The following is a 25,205-nucleotide window of genomic DNA, read 5'->3' on the forward strand; positions in this document are numbered from 1 at the left end:
CCTATAGGAGGGGTAACTCTGCAGGTCAGGACTCTGTGGTCTTCCTACAGGAGGGGTAACTCTGCAGGTCAGAACTCTGTGTTTTTCCTATAGGAGGGGTAACTCTGCAGGTCAGGACTCTGCAGTCTTCCTATAGGTGGGGTTACCTTGCAGGTCAGGTCTCTGTGGTCTTCCTATAGGAGGGGTAACTTTGCATGTCGGGACTGTGCAGTCTTCCTATAGGAGGGGTAACTTTGCATGTCGGGACTGTGCAGTCTTCCTATGGGAGGGGTAACTCTGCATGTCGGGACTGTGCGGTCTTCCTATAGGAGGGGTAACTCTGCAGGTCAGGACTCTGCGGTCTTCCTATAGGAGGGGTAACTCTGCAGGTCAGGACTCTGCGGTCTTCCTATAGGAGGGGTAACTCTGCAGGTCAGGACTCTGCGGTCTTCCTATAGGAGGGGTATCTCTGCAGGTCAGAACTCTGCAGTCTTCCTATAGGAGGGGTAACTCTGCAGGTCAGGATACTGCAGTCTTCCTATAGGAGGGGTAACTCTGCAGGTCAGGATACTGCAGTCTTCCTATAGGAGGGGTAACTCTGCAGGTCAGGACTCTCCGGTCTTCTTATAGGAGGGGTAACTCTGCAGGTCAGGACTCTCCGGTCTTCCTATAGGAGGGATAACTCTTCAGGTTAGGACTGCAGGCTGCAAGTGGGGTCAGTGTTGGCGGAACTAGTGTGGGCGGAATCATTGCAGTAGAAGGCCTTGCAATCCTTCAGATCAAACAGAACACACTGAGCTTGGCACACATCCTACCTCCTCCTTGGTGATTGTTCCACTATCGATGCCCTGGTTGACAGCCTTCCATGATCGGGCAGTCAGCATGCAGGCAAAGAGGGGATACAAATCCCCGGCTCCCATCCGTTGGCTGTATCTGCGGATCCCCTCCATATCTGCTGCTATGAGGGCCTGCCACAGGCGGCAATAATCAAGCCTGAAGGAGTCAGTCAGTGTCTGTGGATGAGATCCCAATATCAGAGATTAGCTGCACCACAACCAGGAGCCAGAGAGCAATACTGCTAGTTTTATGATCTCCACCTTCCCTGCACCTGGTACAGTTTATGCCCTCCTCTTTCTCTGCACCTGGTACAGTCTGTCCTCCCCCTTCCCTGCACATGGTACAGTCTATATCTTCCCCCTTCCCTGTACCTTGAACAGTCTATGTCGTCCTCCTTCCCTGCACCTGGTACAGTCTATGTCTCTCGCCCCTTTCCCTGCACCTGGTCCAGTCTATGTCCTCCACCTCCCCATCTGTGCACCTGGTACAGTCACTGTCTTCCCCCATCTTTGCACCTGGTACAGTCTATATCTTCCCACATCTCTGCACCTGGTACAGGCTATGCCCTTTTCTTCTCTGCACCTAGTATACTCTATGTCCTCCCTCCTATCCAGTACCTGGTACAGTTTATGTACTTCCTTATTTCTGCAACATGTACAGTCTAAGGCAAGTGACCCCCTTCCCTGCATCTGGTACAGTCTATGTCCTCCCCTTCTCTGTACCTGGTACAGAATGTCCTCCCCCATCTCTGTACCTGGTACAGTCCATGGTCAAGCAGAATGATCTCCGGGCCTCTGCTATCTGCACTCTGTCGGACCAGAACATTTCCAGGGTGGGGATCACAGTGCACAAAGCCATGGACAAATATCATTTCACTGTACAGCTTCCCCAGAGCACGAGATACCTACAGCAAGAGGAGAAAATTACACAACAAATACTCCTTTAGCTACTCCTTTATCTGTGTCAGGACTCCTTCATGTTAAAGTCTACAGCCCATCCTACTTCATACACACTCTAGAGAGCAGTGACATCACTATACATTCACTAGAGGCCAGTGACATCACTATCTATTCACTAGAGATCAGTGACATCATTATACATTCACTAGAGGCCAGTGACATCACTATACATTCACTATAGATCAGTGGCATCACTATTCCTTCACTAGATATCAGTGGCATCACTATACATTCACTAGAGAGCAGTGACATCACTATCCATTCACTAGAGGCCTGTGAAATCACTATATATTCACTAGAGATAAGTGACATCACTATATATTCACTAGAGATAAGTGACATCACTATGCACTATAGAGAGACCAGTGTATTCGCTAGTGACCAGTGACATCCCTATCCATTCACTAGAGATCAGTGACATCACCATCCATTCACTAGAGATCAATGACATCACCACCTATTCACTAGAGGTCAGTGACATCACTATACATTCACTGCAGTGCAGTGGCATCACCGTCCATTCACTAGGTAACGGTGACATCACTATTTATTTACTAGAGGTCAGTGATATCACTATACATTCACTAGAGGTCAGTGACATCACTATACATTCACTACATGCCATTGAAATAAATATCTATTTACTAGAGTTCTGTGACATCACTATACATTCACTAGATACCAGTGACATCACTATTCATTCACTAGAGGCCTGTGACATCACCATCCATTCACTAGAGACCAGTGACATCACTATACAATTACAATCACAAGAGATAAGTGACATTACTTCACATTCACTAGGTACCAATGACATCACCATCCATTCACTATAGACCAGTGAGCACTAGAGACCGGTGACATCACTAAGCATGTGACAGGATCTGGGGACAGCATCTTGCCTGGTACTGTGCTGGTTAATCTCCTCTGTAGTGAAGATGGAACAGGGGATCTGCCTCTGGGAGGGTTGCCATTCTTGCAGTTGGTACGTGGCATTGTTAGAGTCTTGTTATACCCATGTATTAAGGATCTCACACTCCTAATTACAGCCCTGGAGACACAGACTCCTTGGAGGGGGGTCCCCCTGCTGCTTCTCAGAGACTCCCCCTCCATCACACACAACACACAACTTAACCCACAAACACCACACAGGCTGATGCCGAGAAACACACCACCTCACCTGATCCACGTCTATGTGATTCCGCTCCATGTATTCCCTGTCGTTCACCTGCCCGCCTTCCACATAGTCCATGACCAGCACCCGCCGGGTACTCAGCTCCCAGTGGATTCTGGGGATCTGACCAGAGACAAGCAAATAAACATGGAGGAAATGCAGCGTTATATCCCATGTACGGCCTAACTATGTAATTTGTGAATTACAGTAATACCTACTCACTCATGGATCCAGAACAAATACACAGGACCAGGTGACACTGCTGGCTGCATGCTTGTCCCAGGTGTGACCCCAGTGGCTGCATGCTTGTCCCAGGTGTGACCCCAGTGGCTGCATGCTTGTCCCAGGTGTGACCCCAGTGGCTGCATGCTTGTCCCAGGTGTGACCCCAGTGGCTGCATGCTTGTCCCAGGTGTGACTCCACTGGCTGCATGCTTGTCCCAGGTGTGACCCCAGTGGCTGCATGCTTGTCCTAGGTGTGACTCCACTGGCTGCATGCTTGTCCCAGGTGTGACCCCAGTGGCTGCATGCTTGTCCCAGGTGTGACCCCAGTGGCTGCATGCTTGTCCCAGGTGTGACCCCAGTGGCTGCATGCTTGTCCCAGGTGTGACCCCAGGGGCTGCATGCTTGTCCCAGGTGTGACCCCAGGGGCTGCATGCTTGTCCCAGGTGTGTACCAGGTGTGAACCCAGTGGCTGCATGCTTATTCCAGGTGTGACCCTGCTAACAGAAAAGCAGGGGACACTGAAGACGGATGGGCACCGCACAGTGGGCAACAAAGGACAGGTAATGTATAAATGCACACATGGGGGGGGGGGGGGGGGGGGGTACAAGGGAGAAACACATTTATACACTGGAGGGCAGCGCCGGGGGTTTTGTCGCATTGGTCTTTTGTCCCGATGTTGCTCGCCGTTACAGCCCCGCACCCGACTAACCACGATAGCCCGACTTACTGCTTTGGCGGCACAGATTTTCAACCATTTTGATAATAATTATCGAATCGGATGGTCAATCGGCTGCCAAGTGTAGAGAGGTATGCCCACCGTTAGGGGTTTCATGGAACAGAGTTCCAGAGCTGAAGCCATGATAGGCTGTCAGTCTACAGGGGGCGTGGCTTCAGCTTAAAGCGCGATCAATCTACCGACCTTCCTGCCCATATGAGTGGTTTAGAGTGACTGGGTGTGAGCAGGCAGCTGTCAGTCCATTACAATCTCTGGATCGCTGGGGACATTTTTCAATTTACAAAAAATACATAAAAAAAAAACTTTTCATCATTCTATAAAATCCATACATGAAATGGCATTTGAAGGTCATGTAAATATGGAGGATGCCATGGCAAATTGTGTATCTGAACTTACAGGGTGTAATGCTGATCCCTGGCTTCACAAGTCAGGAGATCTCTGCCATGGAACAAGCATGCAGACAGAGAAGGTGGAGTCCTGCATACTGGTCCCTGCTCAGTGATGCTGTGGGATCAGGATGGCAGCTCTGAGGTATCTCTCTTCCCACAGACTCAGGTTATGCTTGTACAGACAACCATCCTTCATCCCTGATCTGTAAACAAGAGGTGGCCCCTCCCACTTAAGTCTCCGCCCACTCGCCTTGAGGAAGGGGAACCTGGAGACGACGCTGGCCATCCTCTCGGCATTGCGACCCTCGTTCAGGAAGTCCAGCTCCAGGGGGAGGTTCTTCTTGGCTTCCTCGATCAGCCACATGAACTCAAAGTCCGGGAAGAGTTTCTTCACTCCATGCAGCAAGACCTGGACAGAGCACAGGGGGTGGAGCCATCAGTCACATGACCCTCACCCTCCAACCAATCACACAGCAGTGCAGTGGGCTTCATTCATGTGATAATGTGTCACCATAGCTCCGCCTTTTGTATTACTAATAATAGGATCACCTTGTGACGAGTGAGCTATTATCAGTAGTACAGAGATTGGGGTATTATAATTTATACAGAAGTTGGGGTATTACAAGTAACGTAGAGGCTGGAGATAGTATAAGTTATACTGAGGGCAGAAGTAATATATCTGTAAGTAATACAGAGGGTAGTACATTTGAAGTTATACAGAAAGGATACCCGAAGTGACATGATGAGATAGACATGGGTGTGTACAGTGCCTAACACACAAATAACTATGCTGTGTTCCTTTTTTTCTTTCTCTGAAAGAGTTAAATATCAGGTATATAAGTGGCTGAATCAGTCCTGACTCAGACAGGAAGTGATTACAGTGTGACCTTCAGTGATAAGAAATTCCAACTATAAAACACTTTCCTAGCAGAAAATGGCTTCTGAGAGCAAGAAAGAGATAAAAAGGGGAATTTCTTATCAGTGAGGGTCACATTGTAGTCACTTCCTGTCTGAGTCAGGACTAAGTCAGCCACTTACATACCTGATATTTAACTCTTTCAGGCAGAGAAAGAAAAAAAGGAACACAGCATAGCTATTTGTGTGCTAGGCACTGTACATACACATGTCTATCTCATCATGTCACAAATCACTTCGGGTATCCTTTAAGTAGCGCAGAGGGTGGAGGAATTACAACTAATATGGAGGGGGATATTATAGGTTATACAGAGGGTTGGGATGTTATAAGTAATACAGAGCCTGGTATATTATAATTTATACATAGTTTAAGATATTACAAGCAATACAGAGGCTTGGGAGATTATACGTAATACAGAGGCTGGGGATAGTATACATTATATAGAAGGTTGGATAGTATAAGTAACACAGAAGGAAGGGATGTTATAAGCAATGCAGAAGCTGGAGGTATTATAGGTTATGCAGAGGCTGGGAATATTTTAACTAATAGGGGGGGGGGGGGGGGGAGTATTATAAGTATTACAGAGGGTGGATTATAAGTAACACAAGGGGTGAGGGGTATTATAAGTAATGCTGAGGGCAGGATATTATACATAACACAGAGACCGGAGTATTACAAGTAATGCAGAGAGTTGGGATATTACAGTATAACTAATGTAGAGGGTGGGGATATTAGAAGTCACACAGGGAATGGGGATAATATCAGTTATACAGAGGATGGGGTTACTGTAGCACAATGATCACTAATGACAGAAGCAGATTCGCAATGCCAGATGAGATATGGTCAATGAGATGCAAATAATTTTGAGTTGATGCAGGATTATGCAAATTTATGCAGCTTGAAATTGGACCAATCAAATTTCACTTCAGCAGGATTTGTTTGGTTCTTTTTCAAGCTGCATAAATTTGCATGCAAATTTTGCATAATGCTGCATCAACTCAAACTTATTTGCAGCTCTTTGACCATCCTAAAGGCTCATACACACATTAGACTATAGTAGTCTTTGGAAAATGAAAGATCACAGACCAATCTTACCACCCTTCCATGTAGTATGAGAGCCATACCTTCACAGTCTATTCTATTGAGCTGATCTCCCCATCAGAAACAAATCTTTGCAAGATGCTGCACACACAGATGCTGTACACATGCAACAGATCAGTATCTGCAAAAGATCAGTTCCTGCCAAAGATCTGTTCCTGCAAATTGCATTCATAGTCTATGAGATCTGCAGATCCTCATACACACCTTGTTTAACTGACATTCATCTGCAGATCAGACAATCATCTGCAGATCTGAAAATCCATCCTGGTGGATCTGATCTGCAGATGAATGTCTGTTAAACAAGGTGTGTATGAGAATCTGCAGATATCATAGACTATGAATGCATTTTGCAGGAACAGATCTTTTGCAGATACTGATCTTTTGTGTCTGTACAGAATCTTTGTGTGCAGCATCTTGCAAAGATTTCTATCTGATGGGGAGTTCAGCTCCATAGAATAGACTGTGAAGGTATGGCTCTCATACTACATGGAAGGGGGTAAGATTGGTCTGTGATCTTTCATTTTCCAAAGACTATAGTCTGATGTGTGTATGCACCTCTAGTCAGGACACTCACCTCCATGATGAGGATGTCTCGGGAGCTCTGGCTTTGGACTTTAGGGTGTTGGACCTTCACAGCCACCGTCCGGCCATCTTTGAGAACAGCGCGGTGCACCTGAGCCAGAGATGCTGCCCCTAGTGGCGTTTCCTCGAAGTGCTGGAAGAGCTGGTAGGCCTGAAGAATAGAAGAGAAAACTGCTTGGTGATGTGGCAGTTTGATGTGTGGCAGTTATCGCTTACTGCCCTCACTGATACCGAGGAAAATGACTACACACATAAGACAAGCGATTTCCTCGCTACTGCTCTGACAATGTATGAGACAGATTTACATCCTAAATCTAACCGTACACAGATCCGTATTACCCCTGATTCCCTGAACCATCGCTGACAGCCTGAGGCCGCCTTCACACGGGGGCGTGTTCATTGCGGTGCATTACCCTTTTTTACCACAGCAAAAATCTATTAACCCTTCGCATTCTCGCATGCAAATGTTCAAACAAATGCATTCACAGATTCACTCATCCAGGCACAACTGTTATCCCTACAGCTAAGTTAAAAGCCGGGGTTTTAGTTCACAGAAGAATGCATTCTTATGCTTAGTCACCTATACTGCGCAGAAGTACCCAGGTAAACATAGGTGTCCTAACTCTGGCCCTGTAACATGCATAGTGCAGACATGCAAACACATTCATTGCATTAAACCTATCAATGGCTTAGGAGCACACATCCGGACGTCCTCTCCTGGGACAGATAGTGCATCTTACCAATCGCACAAGGGAGCTAACGTTATGTATCCATGTGCACCATGCACATACACCAGCATAAGCTGTGTGCATGCTGACAAACACATACAGGGGAAGGAGGGAGTGCAATGAATTGGACCCTAGCCACAGGGGTCAGTAACAAGAAAAAAATACATATATCCAGGCACATCGCCTCTAGTATGAGTGAATCTGTGAATGCATTTGTTTGAACATTTGCATGCGAGAGTGCGAAGGGTTAATAGATTTTTGCTGTTTTCTAGCCACACCCCCTTCAGCACCTCCCTTTCCTTAATAACTTATATAATGTCCTAACTAGAGGCGATGTGCCTGGATATATGTATTTATTTCTTGTTACTGACCCCTGTGGCTAGCGTCCAATTCATTCTGCACACAGCTTATGCTGGTGTATGTGCATGGTGCACATGGATACATAACGTTAGCTCCCTTGTGTGATTGGTAAGATGCACTATCTGTCCCAGGAGAGGACGTCCGGATGTGTGCTCCTAAGCCATTGATAGGTTTAATGCAATGAATGTGTTTGCATGTCTGCACTATGCATGTTACAGGGCCAGAGTTAGGACACCTATGTTTACCTGGGTACTTCTGCGCAGTATAGGTGACTAAGCAGAAGAATGCATTCTTCTGTGAACTAAAACCCCGGCTTTTAACTTAGCTGTAGGGATAACAGTTGTGCCTGTATGAGTGAATCTGTGAATGCATTTGTTTGAACATATGCATGCGAGAGTGCGAAGGGTTAATAGATTTTTGCTGTTTTCTAGCCACACCCCCTTCAGCACCTCCCTTTCCTTAATAACTTATATAATGTCCTAACTAGAGGCGATGTGCCTGGATATATGTATTTTTTTCTTTTTTACCACAGGGTGACGCTAGGGCAATTAAAGTCTATGGGGCCTTTCACACTAGATGTGATGTGCCTGATGTGGTGCATCTGACGCTAGAGCATCTGTGCGTTGTCGGGCAACATGTGCGGCGATGTGTGGCGGACCAGCAGTCATGTAAGTTTATGGCGATGCAGCTTTTTTTCAAACCATTTTCGCATCGGTGTTGCGGTGCGTATGCGCGGAAGCGTATTTCTTCAATACACTTCCGCGTAATTTGTATTTCTGCCACCGGAAGTGAGCGCTAGAGAGCCTCACTTCCTGTTTGGCTTTCAAACAGAAAAGGGATTACCACGTATTAACGCGAAAATCCGTGAAGGCTATTTTTAGTGCTGCGGTGCGATGCATCATCCGATTGCATCGCACCCCTACCGACGGTTTACAGTGTGAAACTGGCCTTAAGAATGACTGATATTTTGGGTATAACATTTAAGTAAAGGAGAAGAGATGGAACTGCGGCCCCCGCTACCCGCCCCTCCTCACTAGGGGTGGTCAGTGACATACAAATAATTCCGAGTGGAAACTGGAGTACACAATTTGCCAAAGTTCCCAAAGCACGGTGCTTGGGGGTAGAGATGTGGCGAACGGTTCCTGAACCGTTCTCCGGCGAACATCCCTAAAATCACTGGGGGATTTACTACTCCCGGGTCGCTCTGACCCGGAGTAGTACGCCTGCGCTGCCCGGCGGAGCGCGTCCTAGATCGCGCTCCTGTTGCCGGGTACTTTCTTCGCATGTGCGTGACGTCACGCTCATGCGCAGAGAGGGCCCGGCAACAGGAGCGCGATCTCAGACGCGCTCCGCCGGGTAGCATAGGCGTACTTCTCCGAGTCAGAGCGACCCGGAAGTAGTAAATCCCCCAGTGATGTTCGCCTGGCGAACTGTTCCCCACATCTCTGCATGGGGTAATATTCGACTCATCTCTCTCTTTTATTCCTCATGTTCACTTTTATAACCAGCTCCTGCCATCTCCAACTCAAAAACATATCTCGCATCCGACCTTTTCTCACTCAAGACACAACTAAAATACATGCTCTTATAATATCTCGTCTGGACTACTGCAACATACTACTTTGTGGACTACCTTCTAACAGACTGACCCTGCTCCAATCGTTACTGAACTCAGCTGCTCATTCATCTTTCTTCTCGATCTTCCTCTGCTGCCTTTCTCTGTCAAGCTCTTCACTGGCTGCCAATTAACAAGAGGATCCAGTTCAAACTCCTAACCCTAACCTACAAAGCTCTCCACAATCTCTCTCCCCGGTAATATCCTCACTGATTTCCAAATACAAACCCAATCGCTATCTCAGATCTGCACATGATCTTCTGTTGTCCTCCTCTAGAACTACCTCCTCACATTCACGTTTACAAGATTATCCACGCGCTTCACCCATCCCCTGAAATGCCCTCCCATAACACACCCGTCACTCGCCAACCCTTGGTACCTTTAAACGCTCTCTAAAAACTAATTTGTTCCGACAAGCATATGCGCTACCTTAGGCCACTTCCCTTTGTCCTAAGACCAAATTGCACTCCTACTAGGTATCCTAAAACACACTGCCTTTATATATTTTTTGTATACTACTCTTGTTCCCCCCCCCCCCCCCCATTCCCTTTAGATTGTAAGCTCGCAAGGGCGGGGAAGGGCAGGGCAGGGCAGCCCGCCCCCACCCCCCCCCCCCCTTTTTTGTCTCTTGGAAATCATAATGATATTTATGTTACTTTTATCACTGTCATTACCAATTCTGTATTTTGTATCATTTTTGTATTTTGTCACTAATTATGTATCTTGTATATTGGTGTACACCATTGTCTGTATTATTATGTACCCCATGTTTGTTTCTTACTTTGTACAGCGCCATGGAATATGTTGGCTCTTTATAAAACAATAATAATAATAATAATAATAATTATTGCAGCTAGAAAATGGACCAATGAAATCTTGCCGAGGTGGAATCTGATTAGAATCATTCTTTTGAGCCTGCATAAATTTGCATACCGAATTTGCATAATCCTGCATAATTGTTTGCAGGTGATTGACCCCCCCGCCCCCCCCCCCCCCCCCACTACTCCATGCCTAGGCAGGAGTACAGGCAGCACCTGTATCCCCAGGAGCCCTGAACCCCAAAGACGCCGCCTCGTATGGCCCGCCCTTCCCCACCGCCAGATCTACGGCTGGATTTTTGAGCATTTTGTGCAATTTTTTTTTCTGGTGAATAATTGAGCTAATCTCTCCTCACTTCAGACTGCAATAACTGTGGCAATAAATCTCTGGCTGATATGGTTTTATTAGGCGCGGGGCGGGCGATTTATTAATACATTGTGACCCCATCCTGATGGCCCTATCAGATGTGTGGATGGCTGATTAATTTCAGCTCATAATAAGCCAATGCTCGGCATACAAACACCAATCCATCAGGGCTGAGCGCAGACGCCACGCTGGCGTTCCGATGATAAAAGGCACAATAATGTGAATTATAGCAATCAGACGGTTAACCCCTGGTTGCCCGGACACCATGGCGTTACCTCATCCCCCAGCTCCTCTCGGATCACCCGCAGGACGTCGGGCAGCGCAGTGGGTGGAGCCTTGCTGTGCAGAACGCTGAGGGTCCGGGTGTATTCCGGGGGCAGCAGGTACTCCAGGGCGCCCAGGTGTTGCCCCACCTTGATAAAGGTGCCCCGATTGGCACAGCACAGATCCAGCAGGCGGTGGGCGGAGCGAACGTGAATCTGCGGAGAGAATGGCATTGTGGGATGAATGAGGTTACACGTATGATATCGCCGTTTGTTTTCACATATTCTATAGGGGTGAACGGGGGGCATTCTGTACAGTCATCAGCGCACGTTGCAGCTAGTTTACTATCAGTACATGCACAGAGTAACAGCTTATACAGTACACACTGGAGGTAGCAGGGATCAGCACACACTGCAGCTAGTTTACTATTAGTACAGGCACAGAATAGTAGCTTAAACTGTACATACTGGAGGTAGCAGATATCAGCACACACTGCAGCTAGTATACTATCAGTACAGGCACAGAGTAAAAGCTTATACGCTTATACTGTACATACTGGAGGTAGCAGAGATCAGCACATCCTGCAGATAGTTTACGATCAGTAAAGGCACAGAGTAAGGGCTCATTTCTACTAGGACCCACGGCCATTTTCAATTCGGCCGCGGCTCCCGCTCTGCTGTGAAGCAGCAGTCTGAATCGCTAAGCCATGCCGTGCACAGCTATAGGGATTTGGCTGTGTGCTGCAGAGATCTGCAGCATGCTGTCCAGATTCGCACTGCAGCAACACCCTGATCCGAACATCAAGCAGCAACATCCCAATCCGAAACAACAAGCAGCAACACCCCTTTTCAGGCAACAAGCTGGAAAACCCTGATCTCAACAACAAGCAGCAACACCCCCATCCAAACAACAAGCAGCAACACCCTGATCTCAACAACAAGCAGCAACACCCCCATCCAAACAACAAGCAGCAACACCCTGATCTCAACAACAGGCAGCAACACCCCCATCCAAACAACAAGCAGCAACATCCCAATCCAGACAACAAGCAGCAACACCCCGATCCAGACAACAAGCAGCAACACCCCGATCCGAACAACAAGCAGCGACTCCCCAAACCAAACAACAAGCAGCAACACGCTGATCCGAACCATAAGCAACAACATACCAATCCCAACAAAAAGTAGCAACACCCTGATCCAGACAAGCAGCAACACCCGATCCAGACATCAAGCAACAACACCCCGATCCGAACAAAAAGCAGCAACACCTCGATCTGGACAACAAGCAGCAACACCCCGATCCAAACAACAAGCAGCAACACCCCAATCTGAATAACAAGCAGCAACACCCCAATCTGAATAACAAGCAGCAACACCCCAATCTGAATAACAAGCAGCAACACCCCAAATCAGACAACAAGCAGCAACACCCCAAATCAGACAACAAGCAGCAACACCCCAAATCAGACAACAAGCAGCAACACCTCAAATCAGACAACAAGCAGCAACACCCCAAATCAGACAACAAGCAGCAACACCCCAAATCAGACAACAAGCAGCAACACCCCAAATCAGACAACAAGCAGCAACACTCCAAACCAGACAACAAGCAGCAACACTCCAAACCAGACAAGCTGCAACTCCCCGATCCAAACAACAAACAGCACCAACCTGATCCGAACAACAAACAGCAACACCCCGAACCAAAAAACAAGCAGCAACACCCCGACCCAGACAACAAGCAGCAACAACCCGATCCAGAGACTAAGTGGCAACACCCCGATCTGGACAACAAGCAACAACATTCCGATCCAAACAAGCAGCAACACCTCGATCCAGACGACAAGCAGCAACACCCCGATCCAGACAACAAGCAGCAATACTCCAAACCAGATAACAAGCAGCAACACCTAATCTAAACAACAAGCAGCAACACCTCGATCCGCACAACAAGCAGCAACACCCCAAATCGGAAAACTAGCAGCAACACTCCAAACCAGGCAACAAGCTGCAACACCTCGATCCAAACAACAAGCAACACCAACCTGATCCGAACAACAAACAGCAACACCCCGAACCAGACAACAAGCAGCAACAACCCGAGCCGGACACCAAGTGGCAACACCCCGAACCAGACAACAAGCAGCAACATCCCCATCCAAACAACAAGCAGCAACATCCCAATCCAGACAACAAGCAGCAACACTTGATCCGGACAACAAGCAGGAACACCCCGATCCTGACAACAAGTGGCAACATCCCAAACCAGACAACAAGCAGCAACATCCCAAACCAGACAACAAGCAGCAACATCCCGATCCCGACAACAAACAGCAACACCCCAAACCAGACAACAAGTGGCAACATCCCGATCCAGACAACAAGCAGCAACATCCCGATCCAGACAACAAGCAGCAACATCCTGATCCAGACAACAAGCAGCAACATCCCGATCCAGACAACAAGCAGCAACATCCCGATCCGGACAACAAGCAGCAACATCCCAATCCAGACAACAAGCAGCAACATCCCAATCCAGACAACAAGCAGCAACATCCCAATCCAGACAACAAGCAGCAACATACCAATCCAGACAACAAGCAGCAACACCCTGATCTGAACAAAAAGCAGCAACACTTGATCCGGACAACAAGCAGCAACACCCCGATCCGGCACAAAGTGGCAACATCTCGGTCCAGACAACAAGCAGCAACACCCCAAACAACAAGCAGCAACACCCCAATCTGAACAACAAGCAGCAACACCCCAAATCGAACAACAAGCAGCAACACTCCAAACCAGACAAAAAGCTGCAACACCCCGATCCAAACAACAAGCAACACCAACCCAATCTGAACAACAAACAGCAACACCCCGAACCAGACAACAAGCAGCAACACCCCGATCCGAACAAGCCGCAACACCCCGATCCGAACAACAAGCAGCAACAACCACGATCCGGACACAAAGTGGCAACATCTCGATCCAGACAACAAGCGGCAACACCCCGATCTGGACAACAAGCAGCAACATTCCGATCCAAACAACAAGCAGCAACACCCCGATCCAGACAACAAGCAGCAACACCCCGATCCAGACAACAAGCAGCAACATTCCGATCCAAACAACAAGCAGCAACACCCCGATCCAGACAACAAGCAGCAACACCCCGATCCAGACAACAATCAGCAACACCCCGATCCAAACAACAAGCAGCAACACCCCGATCCAGACAACAAGCAGCAACACCCCAATCCAAACAACAAGCCACAACACCCCAAACCAGACAACAAGAAGCAACATCCCAATTCAGACAACAAGCAGCAACATCCAGATCCGGACAACAAGCCGCAACCCCCCAAACCAGACAACAAGCAGCAACACTTCAAACCAGACAACAAGCAGCAACACCCCAATCCAGACAACAAGCAGAAACACCCTAAACCAGACAACAAGCAGCAACACCCTAAACCAGACAACAAGCAGCAACTCCCCGATCCAAACAACAAGCAGCAACACCCCGATCCAAACAACAAGCAGCAATACCCCGATCCAAACAACAAGCAGCAACACCCCGATCCAGACGACAAGCAGCAACATCCCAATCCAGACAACAAGCAGCAACAACCCGATCCAAACAACAAGTGGCAACACCCCAATCCAGACAACAAGCAGCAACATCCAGATCCGGACAACAAGCCGCAACCCCCCAAACCAGACAACAAGCAGCAACACTCCAAACCAGACAACAAGCAGCAACACTCCAAACCAGACAACAAGCAGCAACATCCCAATCCAGACAACAAGCAGCAACACCCCGATCCTCTGATGACAAATCGCAGAAACCGATCAGGAACGGACTAGCGAGTGGGCATCTCAAGGTTTTTATGATCATTTGTGATTGGCACAGTTAGTGCTTTTAATGCACTTATAGATTGATCAGGTCCCTGTTGCACAGGTCCCGCGGTGTGAATGCTTGCTTTTATCTTTCTGTGTGAAGAATGTATGAATAAATCAGCATGTGAGGCTGTGCCTGTGTACTGAACAGTGCTTTCTTACTTGCTTTAGTGATGGTCACCTTGTTTTGTGAGCGCTGGTGATTACAGATAACTGTTTATATACCTCATAAAGCAGACTAGTGTTATGTGGATTGCGCTGAGATTTCTAGAGTCACGGAAGGTAATTAGCGATTGTTCCCATAAACGAGTCGATAAGGACGCTTTCTCTCCTCAGATAAGATTGTAAAATCCAACATTCCAATCAATAAAATTCTGTATTCCAATCGATCATAAAATTATTTAATGCCGATTTTCTCCACATACTGTGTGGTCTTCGGTACAATTCGATCGAAAAAAAAATCTAATAGAATGTTCCCATCTGAGGAAAATATTGTATTGGACGAGATCTGCAGAATATACAGGTTGCTGGTGGTGTAAGGACTTCTCTGAGGAAATCAACAGAAAAGCAGCGCCACCTAGTGTCCTTCTCTGACATTACACTGCACAGGAGAAATGACAGGAGAAGCGCCAGGAGCGTATAATTACAAAGAGACTCTCATTATTACGGTCACCCAAGGTATCCAGCCCCGATTATACTCATGGCCGGATTTCTGGCAAGGCCACATAGGCCATGGCCTAGGGCACCAGATAAACAAGGGGCGGCCTGCAGACAGTGGGCATTATTTGCAGGGCATTATTTGCAAGTGTCCAAACAAATGAAAGGGGTCAGGATAACTGCACTATTAGTACCAGCTGGCATCTGCCTGTGCAGTGCTACAGGCAGCTGCAGTCCGTTAATTAAACGTTTGTGAACAGTGTGTGACTAGCAAAAAGCCAGACCTTGTCCAATGACATAGCAGCAGCGGCAGGCAGTTACAGAAGGCCGGGTCTCATGCACTTGGTGTGGGGGATGAAAGGACCAGGGGCAGCCCCAGCAAATAGTACAGAATACAGAAGGCAGCCTCTCACAGTACCCATTTCTTAATTATTGATTGGCCAGCGCTGTTACCCTGGAGACAGCAGTGGGTGTAGGACTCACTTTTATGTGTTGCTGACCCCACCCAATGTCCAATTGTGAGCCACTTTTGACAATGTGTGTGTGATGGACGGCTCCCACCACACCCATCACCTGTAGATCGCTTGATTGACCAGTTCCCAAATGTGACGTGATTGATTCACTTCAGGTTGCCATGGAGACCTCAGCACTAGCCACAATAGTGGACACCAGCAGCCCAAAAAATTTTGGGTGTGTGTGGAGAGAGGTGGTAGGATATGGTTTCGGTTGGGGCGGCTGGTAATAGTCGGCCTTGGGAGGTAAGAAGTACAAATCCGGCCCTGATTATACTGGTGTGCGAGGGGTCCCAGGGCAGTGTCCCAGTTTGCCTTTTAAACAGCGTCCCAGAGTCCAGGCTTTCTGCAGTATGAGGGCCCGTTTACACTAGGGGCGTTTTCTGTCTTTTTTCAAGCGCAGGCAATTTTCAAAATTGCCCACAAAACGCTTGTGCAATGATTTGCTATGAGAGAGTTCACAGCTGAGCAGTTTGTTTCCGATTCCGCTCAGCAAAGCGGTGCCAGTACCATTTTTTGAGGCTATAATGGAAGGTATAGGAAAAACGCAAAACACTCACAAAATCGCTTTGTGCAGCAATTGCGTTCGCGTTCTTAAGAATAAATACATTGGGCTCGATTCACAAAGCGGTGCTAACCTAGTTAGCACGCCTATAGGCTTTGGGCGTGCTAACTAGGGTGCTAAGTAGTTAGCACGCACAAAGCTTTAAGAAATCGCGCGCAAAACTTTACGCGCATAAAGGTTTACTGTGCGCATAAAGGTTTACTGTGCGCATAACTTTGCGCGCGATTAGCGTGCGAAAATCTCTTTTAGGCGTGCTAAGGGGCTTTGCACAGGCGTGCTAACAGTTAACACCGCTTTGTGAATCAAGCCCCTTGTATTTATTCTTTTTTGGGTCAAAGAGTTCACTTCCTGACTTGCATCAGGGAGTGAATTACAAAAACGCTTAGAAAAGCGCAGCGCGCAGTGGAGTGCAGGGTGGGGAAAAAAACAGCTCACAAAAACGCAAAATGCTTGCGGTTTCATTTTTTGGTGTAAATGGGGTCTATTACAGCATCCAAATCTGAAACGGCCACAGCCTAGACAGGAAGCCTGGACTCTGGGACGCCCCCCCCCCCCCCCCCACGAATGACGTCACGATCGCCCGCAAGTTGGGGAGACCCCAGGGGGGCAACTTTATCTGATATAGATGAATGATCCCAGTATAGGTGGCAGCTCAATTTGAACTACAGTGCGTTCTAATACATGAGTCATCATTGATATATGCAAAACCTAGCCGGCTAACCCATCACACGTGACAAGTGGTTCGGTTATGGACTGGACTTTGTCTTCGGTTCCTGTTGTGAGTGTGACCCATACAATACAGCATCATCAACCTATAAGAAGGGTGGAGGCAATTTAATGGACTACAATGGACATCAATAGGAGGCAATAAACATCCTGAGGAACTAAAATGCTGGGCATAGACGGCTACATGTCCGATCTCCCACTCAATCGTTTCACTGCTCAATTCCAGAGTGAATGGAAAAAGATAAGAAAAACGTGCGGAAGATAAGAGAACTGACTGCAGAATCCAGTGGCGAAACGATTGAGTGGGGGAATCGAGCAGCAAAAACCTGCCGTGTATGCCCATAGATACCATAGATTGCCCGATCTTTATGAGAGGTGGTGAATGTACAGACTTTCCTTCAAGCCTGGTGTGACAGACCCAACTCCAACTATAAACGCCTGCTTACGTGAACTACAGCAATGGATGAATGACAACTGGCTGAAACTAAATGCAGACAAAACTGAATTCCTTCTGATCGGAGGGCAGCACATGACAACAAAACAACTTAACTTGCAGTCTTCACCACTGGGAATAGGAGGCACAGATCTACGCAGCTCTGATCATGTGCGTAGCCTGGGAGTTCTAATTGATGGGGATTTAAACTTCAGAACTCAAATCTCTGCTGTGGTGAAATCATCCTATTTTCACCTGAAGAACATTGCAAAAATCAAGCACCTCATCCCCCCAGAAGATCTGCCAACCTTAGTCCATGCCTTCATCACATCCCGACTGGACTACTGTAATGCTCTCAACACTGGCCTTCCAAAAAAGGTCTTATACCGCCTACAGCTGATACAGAATACTGCTGCCAGACTGCTAACCAACCAACCCCGTCACTGCCACATAACGCCAGTCCTGCACTCCCTCCACTGGCTACCTATAGAATGGAGGGTCCTATTCAAGATCGGCCTACAGACATTTAAATCACTGAATAATCTGGGCCCTGGATACATGAAAGAAATGTTGCAGCTGTGTAGCAATCCCCGCATTCTCAGATCCACAGGTTCTAATAATCTAGTCATACCCAGAGTCCACTTGGAAACTTTTGGTCCCAGAGCCTTCTGTCATGCTGCCCCTACGTTTTGGAACTCCTTACCTCAACAGATCAGGACAGCTCCATCCCTGGACGTGTTTGAATCCAGACTGAAAACCCACCTGTTCAGTTTGGCATTTGCAGAAATATAACTTTTGTTGTGTGAATACTTCATCCTACTACCAATTACTGAATCTGAGAGAGCCTAAGCGCTTTGAGTCCTATGGGAGAAAAGCGCTATAGAAATGTTATTGTATTATTGTATTGTATGTATGGAATGGGTGTTACATCAGCTGATGTCAATTGATAATGTAGTCACATATTTCTATGGGGGGATAAGGGGGATTTTTTTATGGTTATACTATTTGTGGAATTTTCAATAAAGTATTGGTCTGTGACCGTGAAGACACCTCTGTTTTTTTTTATTCTTGCTGGTTGTGTTTGTTATTGGGTGGTTTTGGGGTAGTGCAGACCTGAATAACATTGATCATACGCTCCTCATTCATTCTTTTTTACCTTTTAAACAATGTACATTGCTTGGCTGATTTTCTGCCTCTGATACTTTTAGCCCAAAGCATGGTACACACATCCAAGTCTGATTGGCCAATGATTTTATCACCTCCATGCAGTATGAGGGCCAGTTTTAAATACTATGAACAGTGTAGGGAAACTGTCATTCTGCATGGAAGTGGTAAAATGGGCCAATGGTTGGGCAATCAAAATAGAATGTGTGTATGCACCCTTAACCTCCCTGGCGATACGCAGTTTCTGAGGCTGCGTCCGCGGGAGGGATTTTTTGAATTAAATTTGCTTTAGCCTTTGTAGCTAGCACTAGGCTAGCTACTTGTCCCCTAAGTCCTCCGCACCTTGCTGATCCCCCCGATCGCCGCCGATATCCGTTACCTAGCCGCGATCCCGCGAGAGCCACAGCCTCCCCAATGAGCTTCAGTCGTCGCTATGGCGACGATCGGACATGACGTTTGATGTCATGCGCAATCCCGTTCCTGGATCTGATTGGAGAGGCTGCACCATCGCGGGATCCGGGAGGGGTTACGAATAACAGCGGCGATCGGGGGCGATCAAAAAAGAGCAGAGGTACTTGGGGGACAATGGTAGCTATCGAAGTGCTAGCTACAAAGGCTAAACCAAATTTTATTTTAAAAATCCCCCCCGGGGAAGAGAAATCCTCTGCGGCGGCTACCCCGAGTGTAGCTCAGGGTTACCGCCAGGAGGGTTAAGCTCTGTACTCACCACCTAAAGGGTCCAGCAATGTCCCCTTGATGACAGCCGTCAAGCGACACCGGCAGGCATGCATGATGTTATGCGACGTTACACAAGGAGCGGTCACGAAAATCTTAAAATTTAAAACACATACAAATAAGAAGTACATTTCTCCCAGAGTAAAATGAGCTATAAATTACTCTTCTATGTTGCTGTCACACTAATTAGTAGAAATCTGACATTACCAACAGGTTTTGGGCTTGTCCATCTCTCCATAGAGGATTCTCAGCATTGCCTTTATTCTTTATAAAGACATTCCCTGAAAAAGATTTATACAAAGATGTGGGCCAGCTTCCCTGCTCGCTGCACACTATTTCGGCAGTTGGACAGAGCAACTGCCATTTAATAAGTGCTTTTAAAAATAAAGAAAACCCTGAGATCCACCCTATGAGAAGATGGGCTAATCCAAAATCTGTCGGTAATGACAGATTTCTACTACTTATTTTAGTTGACAGGAAAATAGGAGAAAAGTAATTTATGGTTCATTTAACTCTGGGAGAAATGTGCTTCTTGTTTGTATGCGTTTTAAATTTTAACATTTTCGCGACAGTTCCTCTTTAACCACTTGAGGACCGCAGTGTTAACCCCCCCTAAAGACCAGGCAATTTTTAGTTAACCACCCTGGCGTTCTGATAAGATCGCCAGGGAGGCGGCGGGAGGGTTTTTTTTAAATAAAAAAAAAACTATTTCATGCAGCCAACTGAAAGTTGGCTGCATGAAAGCCCACTAGAGGGCGCTCCGGAGGCGTTCTTCCGATCGCCTCCGGCACCCAGAATAAACAAGGAAGGCCGCAATGAGCGGCCTTCCTTGTTTTGCTTACATCGTCGCCATAGCGACGAGCGGAGTGACGTCATGGACGTCAGCCGACGTCCTGACGTCAGCCGCCTCCGATCCAGCCCTTAGCGCTGGCCGGAACTTTTTGTTCCGGCTACGCTGGGCTCAGGCGGCTGGGGGGACCCTCTTTCGCCGCTGCTCGCGGCGGCGATCGGGCAGCACACGCGGCTGGCAAAGTGCCGGCTGCGTGTGCTGCTCTTTATTTGATGCAAATCGGCCCAGCAGGGCCTGAGCGGCAGCCTCCGGCGGTGATGGACGAGCTGAGCTCGTCCATACCGCCCGGCTGGTTAAAGGGAACCTAAACTGCAAGAAATATGGACGTTTCCTTTTAAACAATACGAGTTGCCTGGCAGTCCTTCTGATCTCTTTGGCTGCAGTAGTGGCTGAATCACACACCTGAAACAAGCATGCAACAAATCCAGTCGAACTTCAGTCATAGCACCTGATCTGCATGCTTGTTAAGGGGCTGTGGCTGAAAGTATTAGAGACACAGGGTCAGCAGGAGAGTCAGGCAACTGGTATTATTTTAAAAGGAAAAATCCACATCCTTTTCAGTTTAGGTTCCCTTTAAATAGGTCACTGCAGCTTTAAGGCCAAGCTGCAGGGCTGTAAAACTCAGCACACAAGTGATCCTCCCCCCTCCCCCCTTTTCTCCCCACCAACGGAGCTCTCTGTTGGTGGGGTCTGATCGCTCTCCCAATGTTATTTTTTTTTAATAAATATTTATTTGTATTATTTTTCAACTAAATGTGGCTTTTTTTAAATTATTTTCACTACCCGCCCTCCCTCCCCTGGCCAGCCTATCAGATCACAGCGCTGTACAAAGTAATTAGACGGCAGTTTTGCCATCTAACAGCTTACCAAGCGGCGATCGCCACTCGGAGACTAAAGGCGGAGCTGAGCTCCGCCTTCCAAGCAGGAGGATCTCCTGCTAGCCCCATAAACGGCCGTTCACGCCAATTGGCGTGGAGCGGTCCTGGGGCTGCTGCACTGCTCACGCCAATTGGCGTGGAGCAGTCGGCAAGTAGTTAAGCGATCGCGGTACTTTGCGCAGGAGTCGTTGGGGATCTTAAAGATCCAATCCTCTGTGCAGTTCGTTATTGCGGTGCAATGCTGAGCGATGTTCTCTTGGTTGCGCACCTGTACCCACATCACAATATCGCAGAAATGACCGGCGCTCAAAAAAAATTCATCGGTCATCAGGTAAATCGCGTCATGTGTAAATAGCATTAGACCCTGAAGAAGCAAGCAGATCAGGTGCTGTGACTGAAGTGTGACTGGATAAGCTGCATGCTTTTTTTCAGATGTGTGATTCAAGTCAGTACTGCAGCCAAAGAGATCAGCAGGGCTACCAGGCAACCAGTTTTTGTTTAACAGGAAGTAAATATGGCAGCCTCAATTTCCCTCTCGGTTCAGGTGTGCTATAATCTTCCATTGTGGATTCTATACTCCGCCTGGCACCAGTTTTCAGTACACACAGCCCAAGAATCTTAAAGGAGAACTGTAGAGAGAGGTGTATGGAGGCTGCCATATTTATTTCCATTTAAGCAATACCAGTTGCCTGGCTGTACTGCTGCTCCTCTGCCTCTAATACTTTCAGCCATAGAACCTGAACAAGCATGCAGCAGATCAGGTTTTTCTGACAATTTTGACAGATCTGACAAGATTAGCTGCATGCTTGTTTTCTGGTGTGATTCAGACGCCACTGCTGCCAAATAGATCAGCAGGGCTGCCAGGCAACTGGTATTGCTTAGAAGGAAATAAATATGGCAGCCTCCATATACCTCTCACTACAGTTCTCCTTTAAGGCCCATACCCACTACACGATTTTCTCAACTATTTTTCAGACTACCAGCTATTTTTTGAGCGAAGAGCGAACGTTTCCGCAATCTCGCGATTTGGGTACAGGCGTGTGTTCACGCTAACAATGTTTAGTGACGCACAGTGATAACAACCTTTACGGCAGATCGGATCTTTAAAGGAGAATCATGCAGCTAATCTTGTCATATCTGTCAAAATTGTGAAAAAAACCTGATCTGCTGCATGCTTGTTCAGGGTCTATGGCTGAAAGTAATATGCTACGTACACACATGCGACAACGATCGTTCGTTGAGGACGACGAACGAACTTTTAATTGATGAAAGAACGACCTAAGTAAAGTTAGTTTTAAAAGGTGTGTAACGATCTGATCGTTAGAACGAACGTTGCATCACGTAAAGCAACTATTGCGCCTGCGCATAAAAATGAGAAGTTTCAGGGAGAAATAGTGAAATGCGCATGTCAAGCCTAGTATGAACGACCGTTTCCAACGATGTACTACTTTTGCAAACGATCGTCGTTGGTTAAAATCCGCCGAGACAGAACTTTCTTTTGTAGCGATTTGGCTCGTTCGTCGTTTGCCTTAATAGTCGTTTGTTCGTTTTTTGTAACGATCGTCGTTGGTAAAGATCGGGGAACGATCGTTACAAACGACTATAGTCGCATGTGTGTACGCACCTTTAGAGGCAGAGGATCAGCAGGATAGCCAGGGAACTGGTATTGCTTATCATGGAAATAAATGGAAATAAATATGGCAGCCTCCATACACATCTTTCTACATATACCTCTCACTACAGTTCTCCTTTAAAGGGATACTGTAGGGGGGTCAGGGGAAAATGAGTTGAACTTACCCGGGGCTTCTAACGGTCCCCCGCAGACATCCTGTGTTGGCGCAGCCACTCACCGATGCTCCGGCCCCGCCTCCGGGTCACTTCTAGAATTTCAGACTTTAAAGTCTGAAATTCCAGCTGTGCCTGCGTTGCCATGTCCTAGCTCCCACTGATGTCACCAGGAGCGTACTGCGCAGGCACAGACCATACTGGGCCTGTGCTATACACTCCTGGTGACATCAGCGGGAGCTAGAACACGGCAATGCAGGCGCAGTGGTTTTCAGACTTTAAAGTCTGAAATTCCAGAAGTGACCCGGAGGCGGGGCCGGAGCATTGGTGACTGGCTGCGCCAACACAGGATGTCTGCGGGGGACCGTTAGAAGCCAGGGGTAAGTTCAACTCATTTTCCCCTGACCCCTCTACAGTATCCCTTTAAGGCCCATACCCACTACACGATTTTCCCAACTATTTTTTTATGGCAGCCTCCATACACCTCTCTCTACAGTTTTCCTTTAAGATCCCCGACATCTCTGCGCAATGTGCTGCGACTGCTTTACTTTCCATTGGCGCCCGACATATAACCTTGTGCATGCCCGCCGGGAAGAAGATAGATCGGGGAACGTTTGCCATCGAGGGACGTCGCTGGATCAATCTTCCTGCTTCTCTAAAGCGAGTATTCAGCTTTGCACATCCTGCAGAGGTAATAAGCTGCATAGAGTAAGACCAGCATAGAGTAAGGCCAGCATAAAGTAAGAGCAATTGTTGCTTGTTTTCCACAGCTGCAATAGCTGAGTAATTGGCAGGAAGCATGTATGATCTGAGTGTATGATGTGTATGAAGTAGTTGAGCTTTGGAACTCTAATATAGGAGGCAAGCTGCCAAGAATATCCTCTGCCATGAATCCTGGACTGATGGCGCTGCTCGTTCCTCAACGCAAGCTCCCCTCTATTAACAATATTCTGTCTTCCTCTCTGGTCATCTATTCTCACTCCTGCTTGCAAGACTTCTCTCAATCCTCTCCCCTTCTCTGGAACACTCTCCCTCAACACATCTGCCAGTCACCCGCACTTACCCTTCTAAGGGGCAACCTGAAAACTCACCTCTTTAGGCAGGCATGCTCTCCTACCTAGAACACTTCAGTCACTGACTACCATTTTTACCATCTCATGCACAGCTTCCCCTTACCTACTGTCCTATCCCTTAAAGAGGAACTCCAGTAAAAATAATGTAATAAAAAAGTGCCTCATTTTTACATTATAACATTTATCACATGGTGACATTTTTACTGCTGGCAGGTAATGTCAATGGAAGGAGATGCTGCTTGCTTTTTTGACAGTTGGAAACAGCTGTTATTATGAGAAATAAATTCAAAACTGTCGAAACTGTAATTGCAAAACTTTATGTAAAGTTTACCGTAAGCAAAATTAGCACACTACAATCATCACTAGGACAGAAGGCAGCGCAAAGGGGGATGGAGGGGAGAGGTGATACAGAGGGACACAGTGGAGCATACATGTCAAACTCCGACCCGCGGGCCAAATCTGGCCCTCAGAGCCATTCAATTTGGCCCTCAAGGGGTTTCCCTACTTTGCATTATGTTTGGCCCACTCTAGACCACCAGGGAAGCTATATGGGGAGGTAGAAGGGAAAGCACTAAACACTAGGAAACTGTATGAGGAGAGTGGGGACCACTAGGCACAATGGAACTGAATAGGGGAGGGAGGAGGACCACTAGACACCAGGGAACTGTATAGGGGAGGGAGGAGGACCACTAGACACCAGGGAATTGTATAGAAGGTGGGGGTGGCAATTAGACACCAGGGAACTTTATAAGGTGGCCAGTAAACATTGAGGCCCGTGGCTAAGTGTCAGTGTTCAAATTCGGCCCACTTTGTCTTTGAGTTTGACACCCCTGCAATAAAGGCACAGGGGGGCATAGAGGAGGTACAAGGGTCAGAGAT

The 25,205-nt window shown here is 47.4% G+C and overlaps 1 protein-coding gene across 1 annotated transcript in view; it reads right to left on the bottom strand.

Moving 5' to 3' along the window:
- ADCK1 (aarF domain containing kinase 1) overlaps positions 1-25,205 on the bottom strand; it is a 46,232-nt gene that overhangs the window by 10,466 nt on the left and 10,561 nt on the right. The window contains exons 4-9 of the mRNA XM_068254467.1: positions 11,061-11,264; positions 6,890-7,048; positions 4,549-4,707; positions 2,956-3,072; positions 1,571-1,720; positions 795-992 (exon numbers count right to left, since the gene is read on the bottom strand). Coding sequence (XP_068110568.1) covers positions 795-992; positions 1,571-1,720; positions 2,956-3,072; positions 4,549-4,707; positions 6,890-7,048; positions 11,061-11,264 — 987 coding nt within the window. The remainder of the gene's footprint in view (positions 1-794; positions 993-1,570; positions 1,721-2,955; positions 3,073-4,548; positions 4,708-6,889; positions 7,049-11,060; positions 11,265-25,205) is intronic.

This window comes from Hyperolius riggenbachi, chromosome 9 (genome assembly GCF_040937935.1).
Source record: "Hyperolius riggenbachi isolate aHypRig1 chromosome 9, aHypRig1.pri, whole genome shotgun sequence".
Classification (NCBI taxonomy): Eukaryota; Metazoa; Chordata; class Amphibia; order Anura; family Hyperoliidae; genus Hyperolius; species Hyperolius riggenbachi.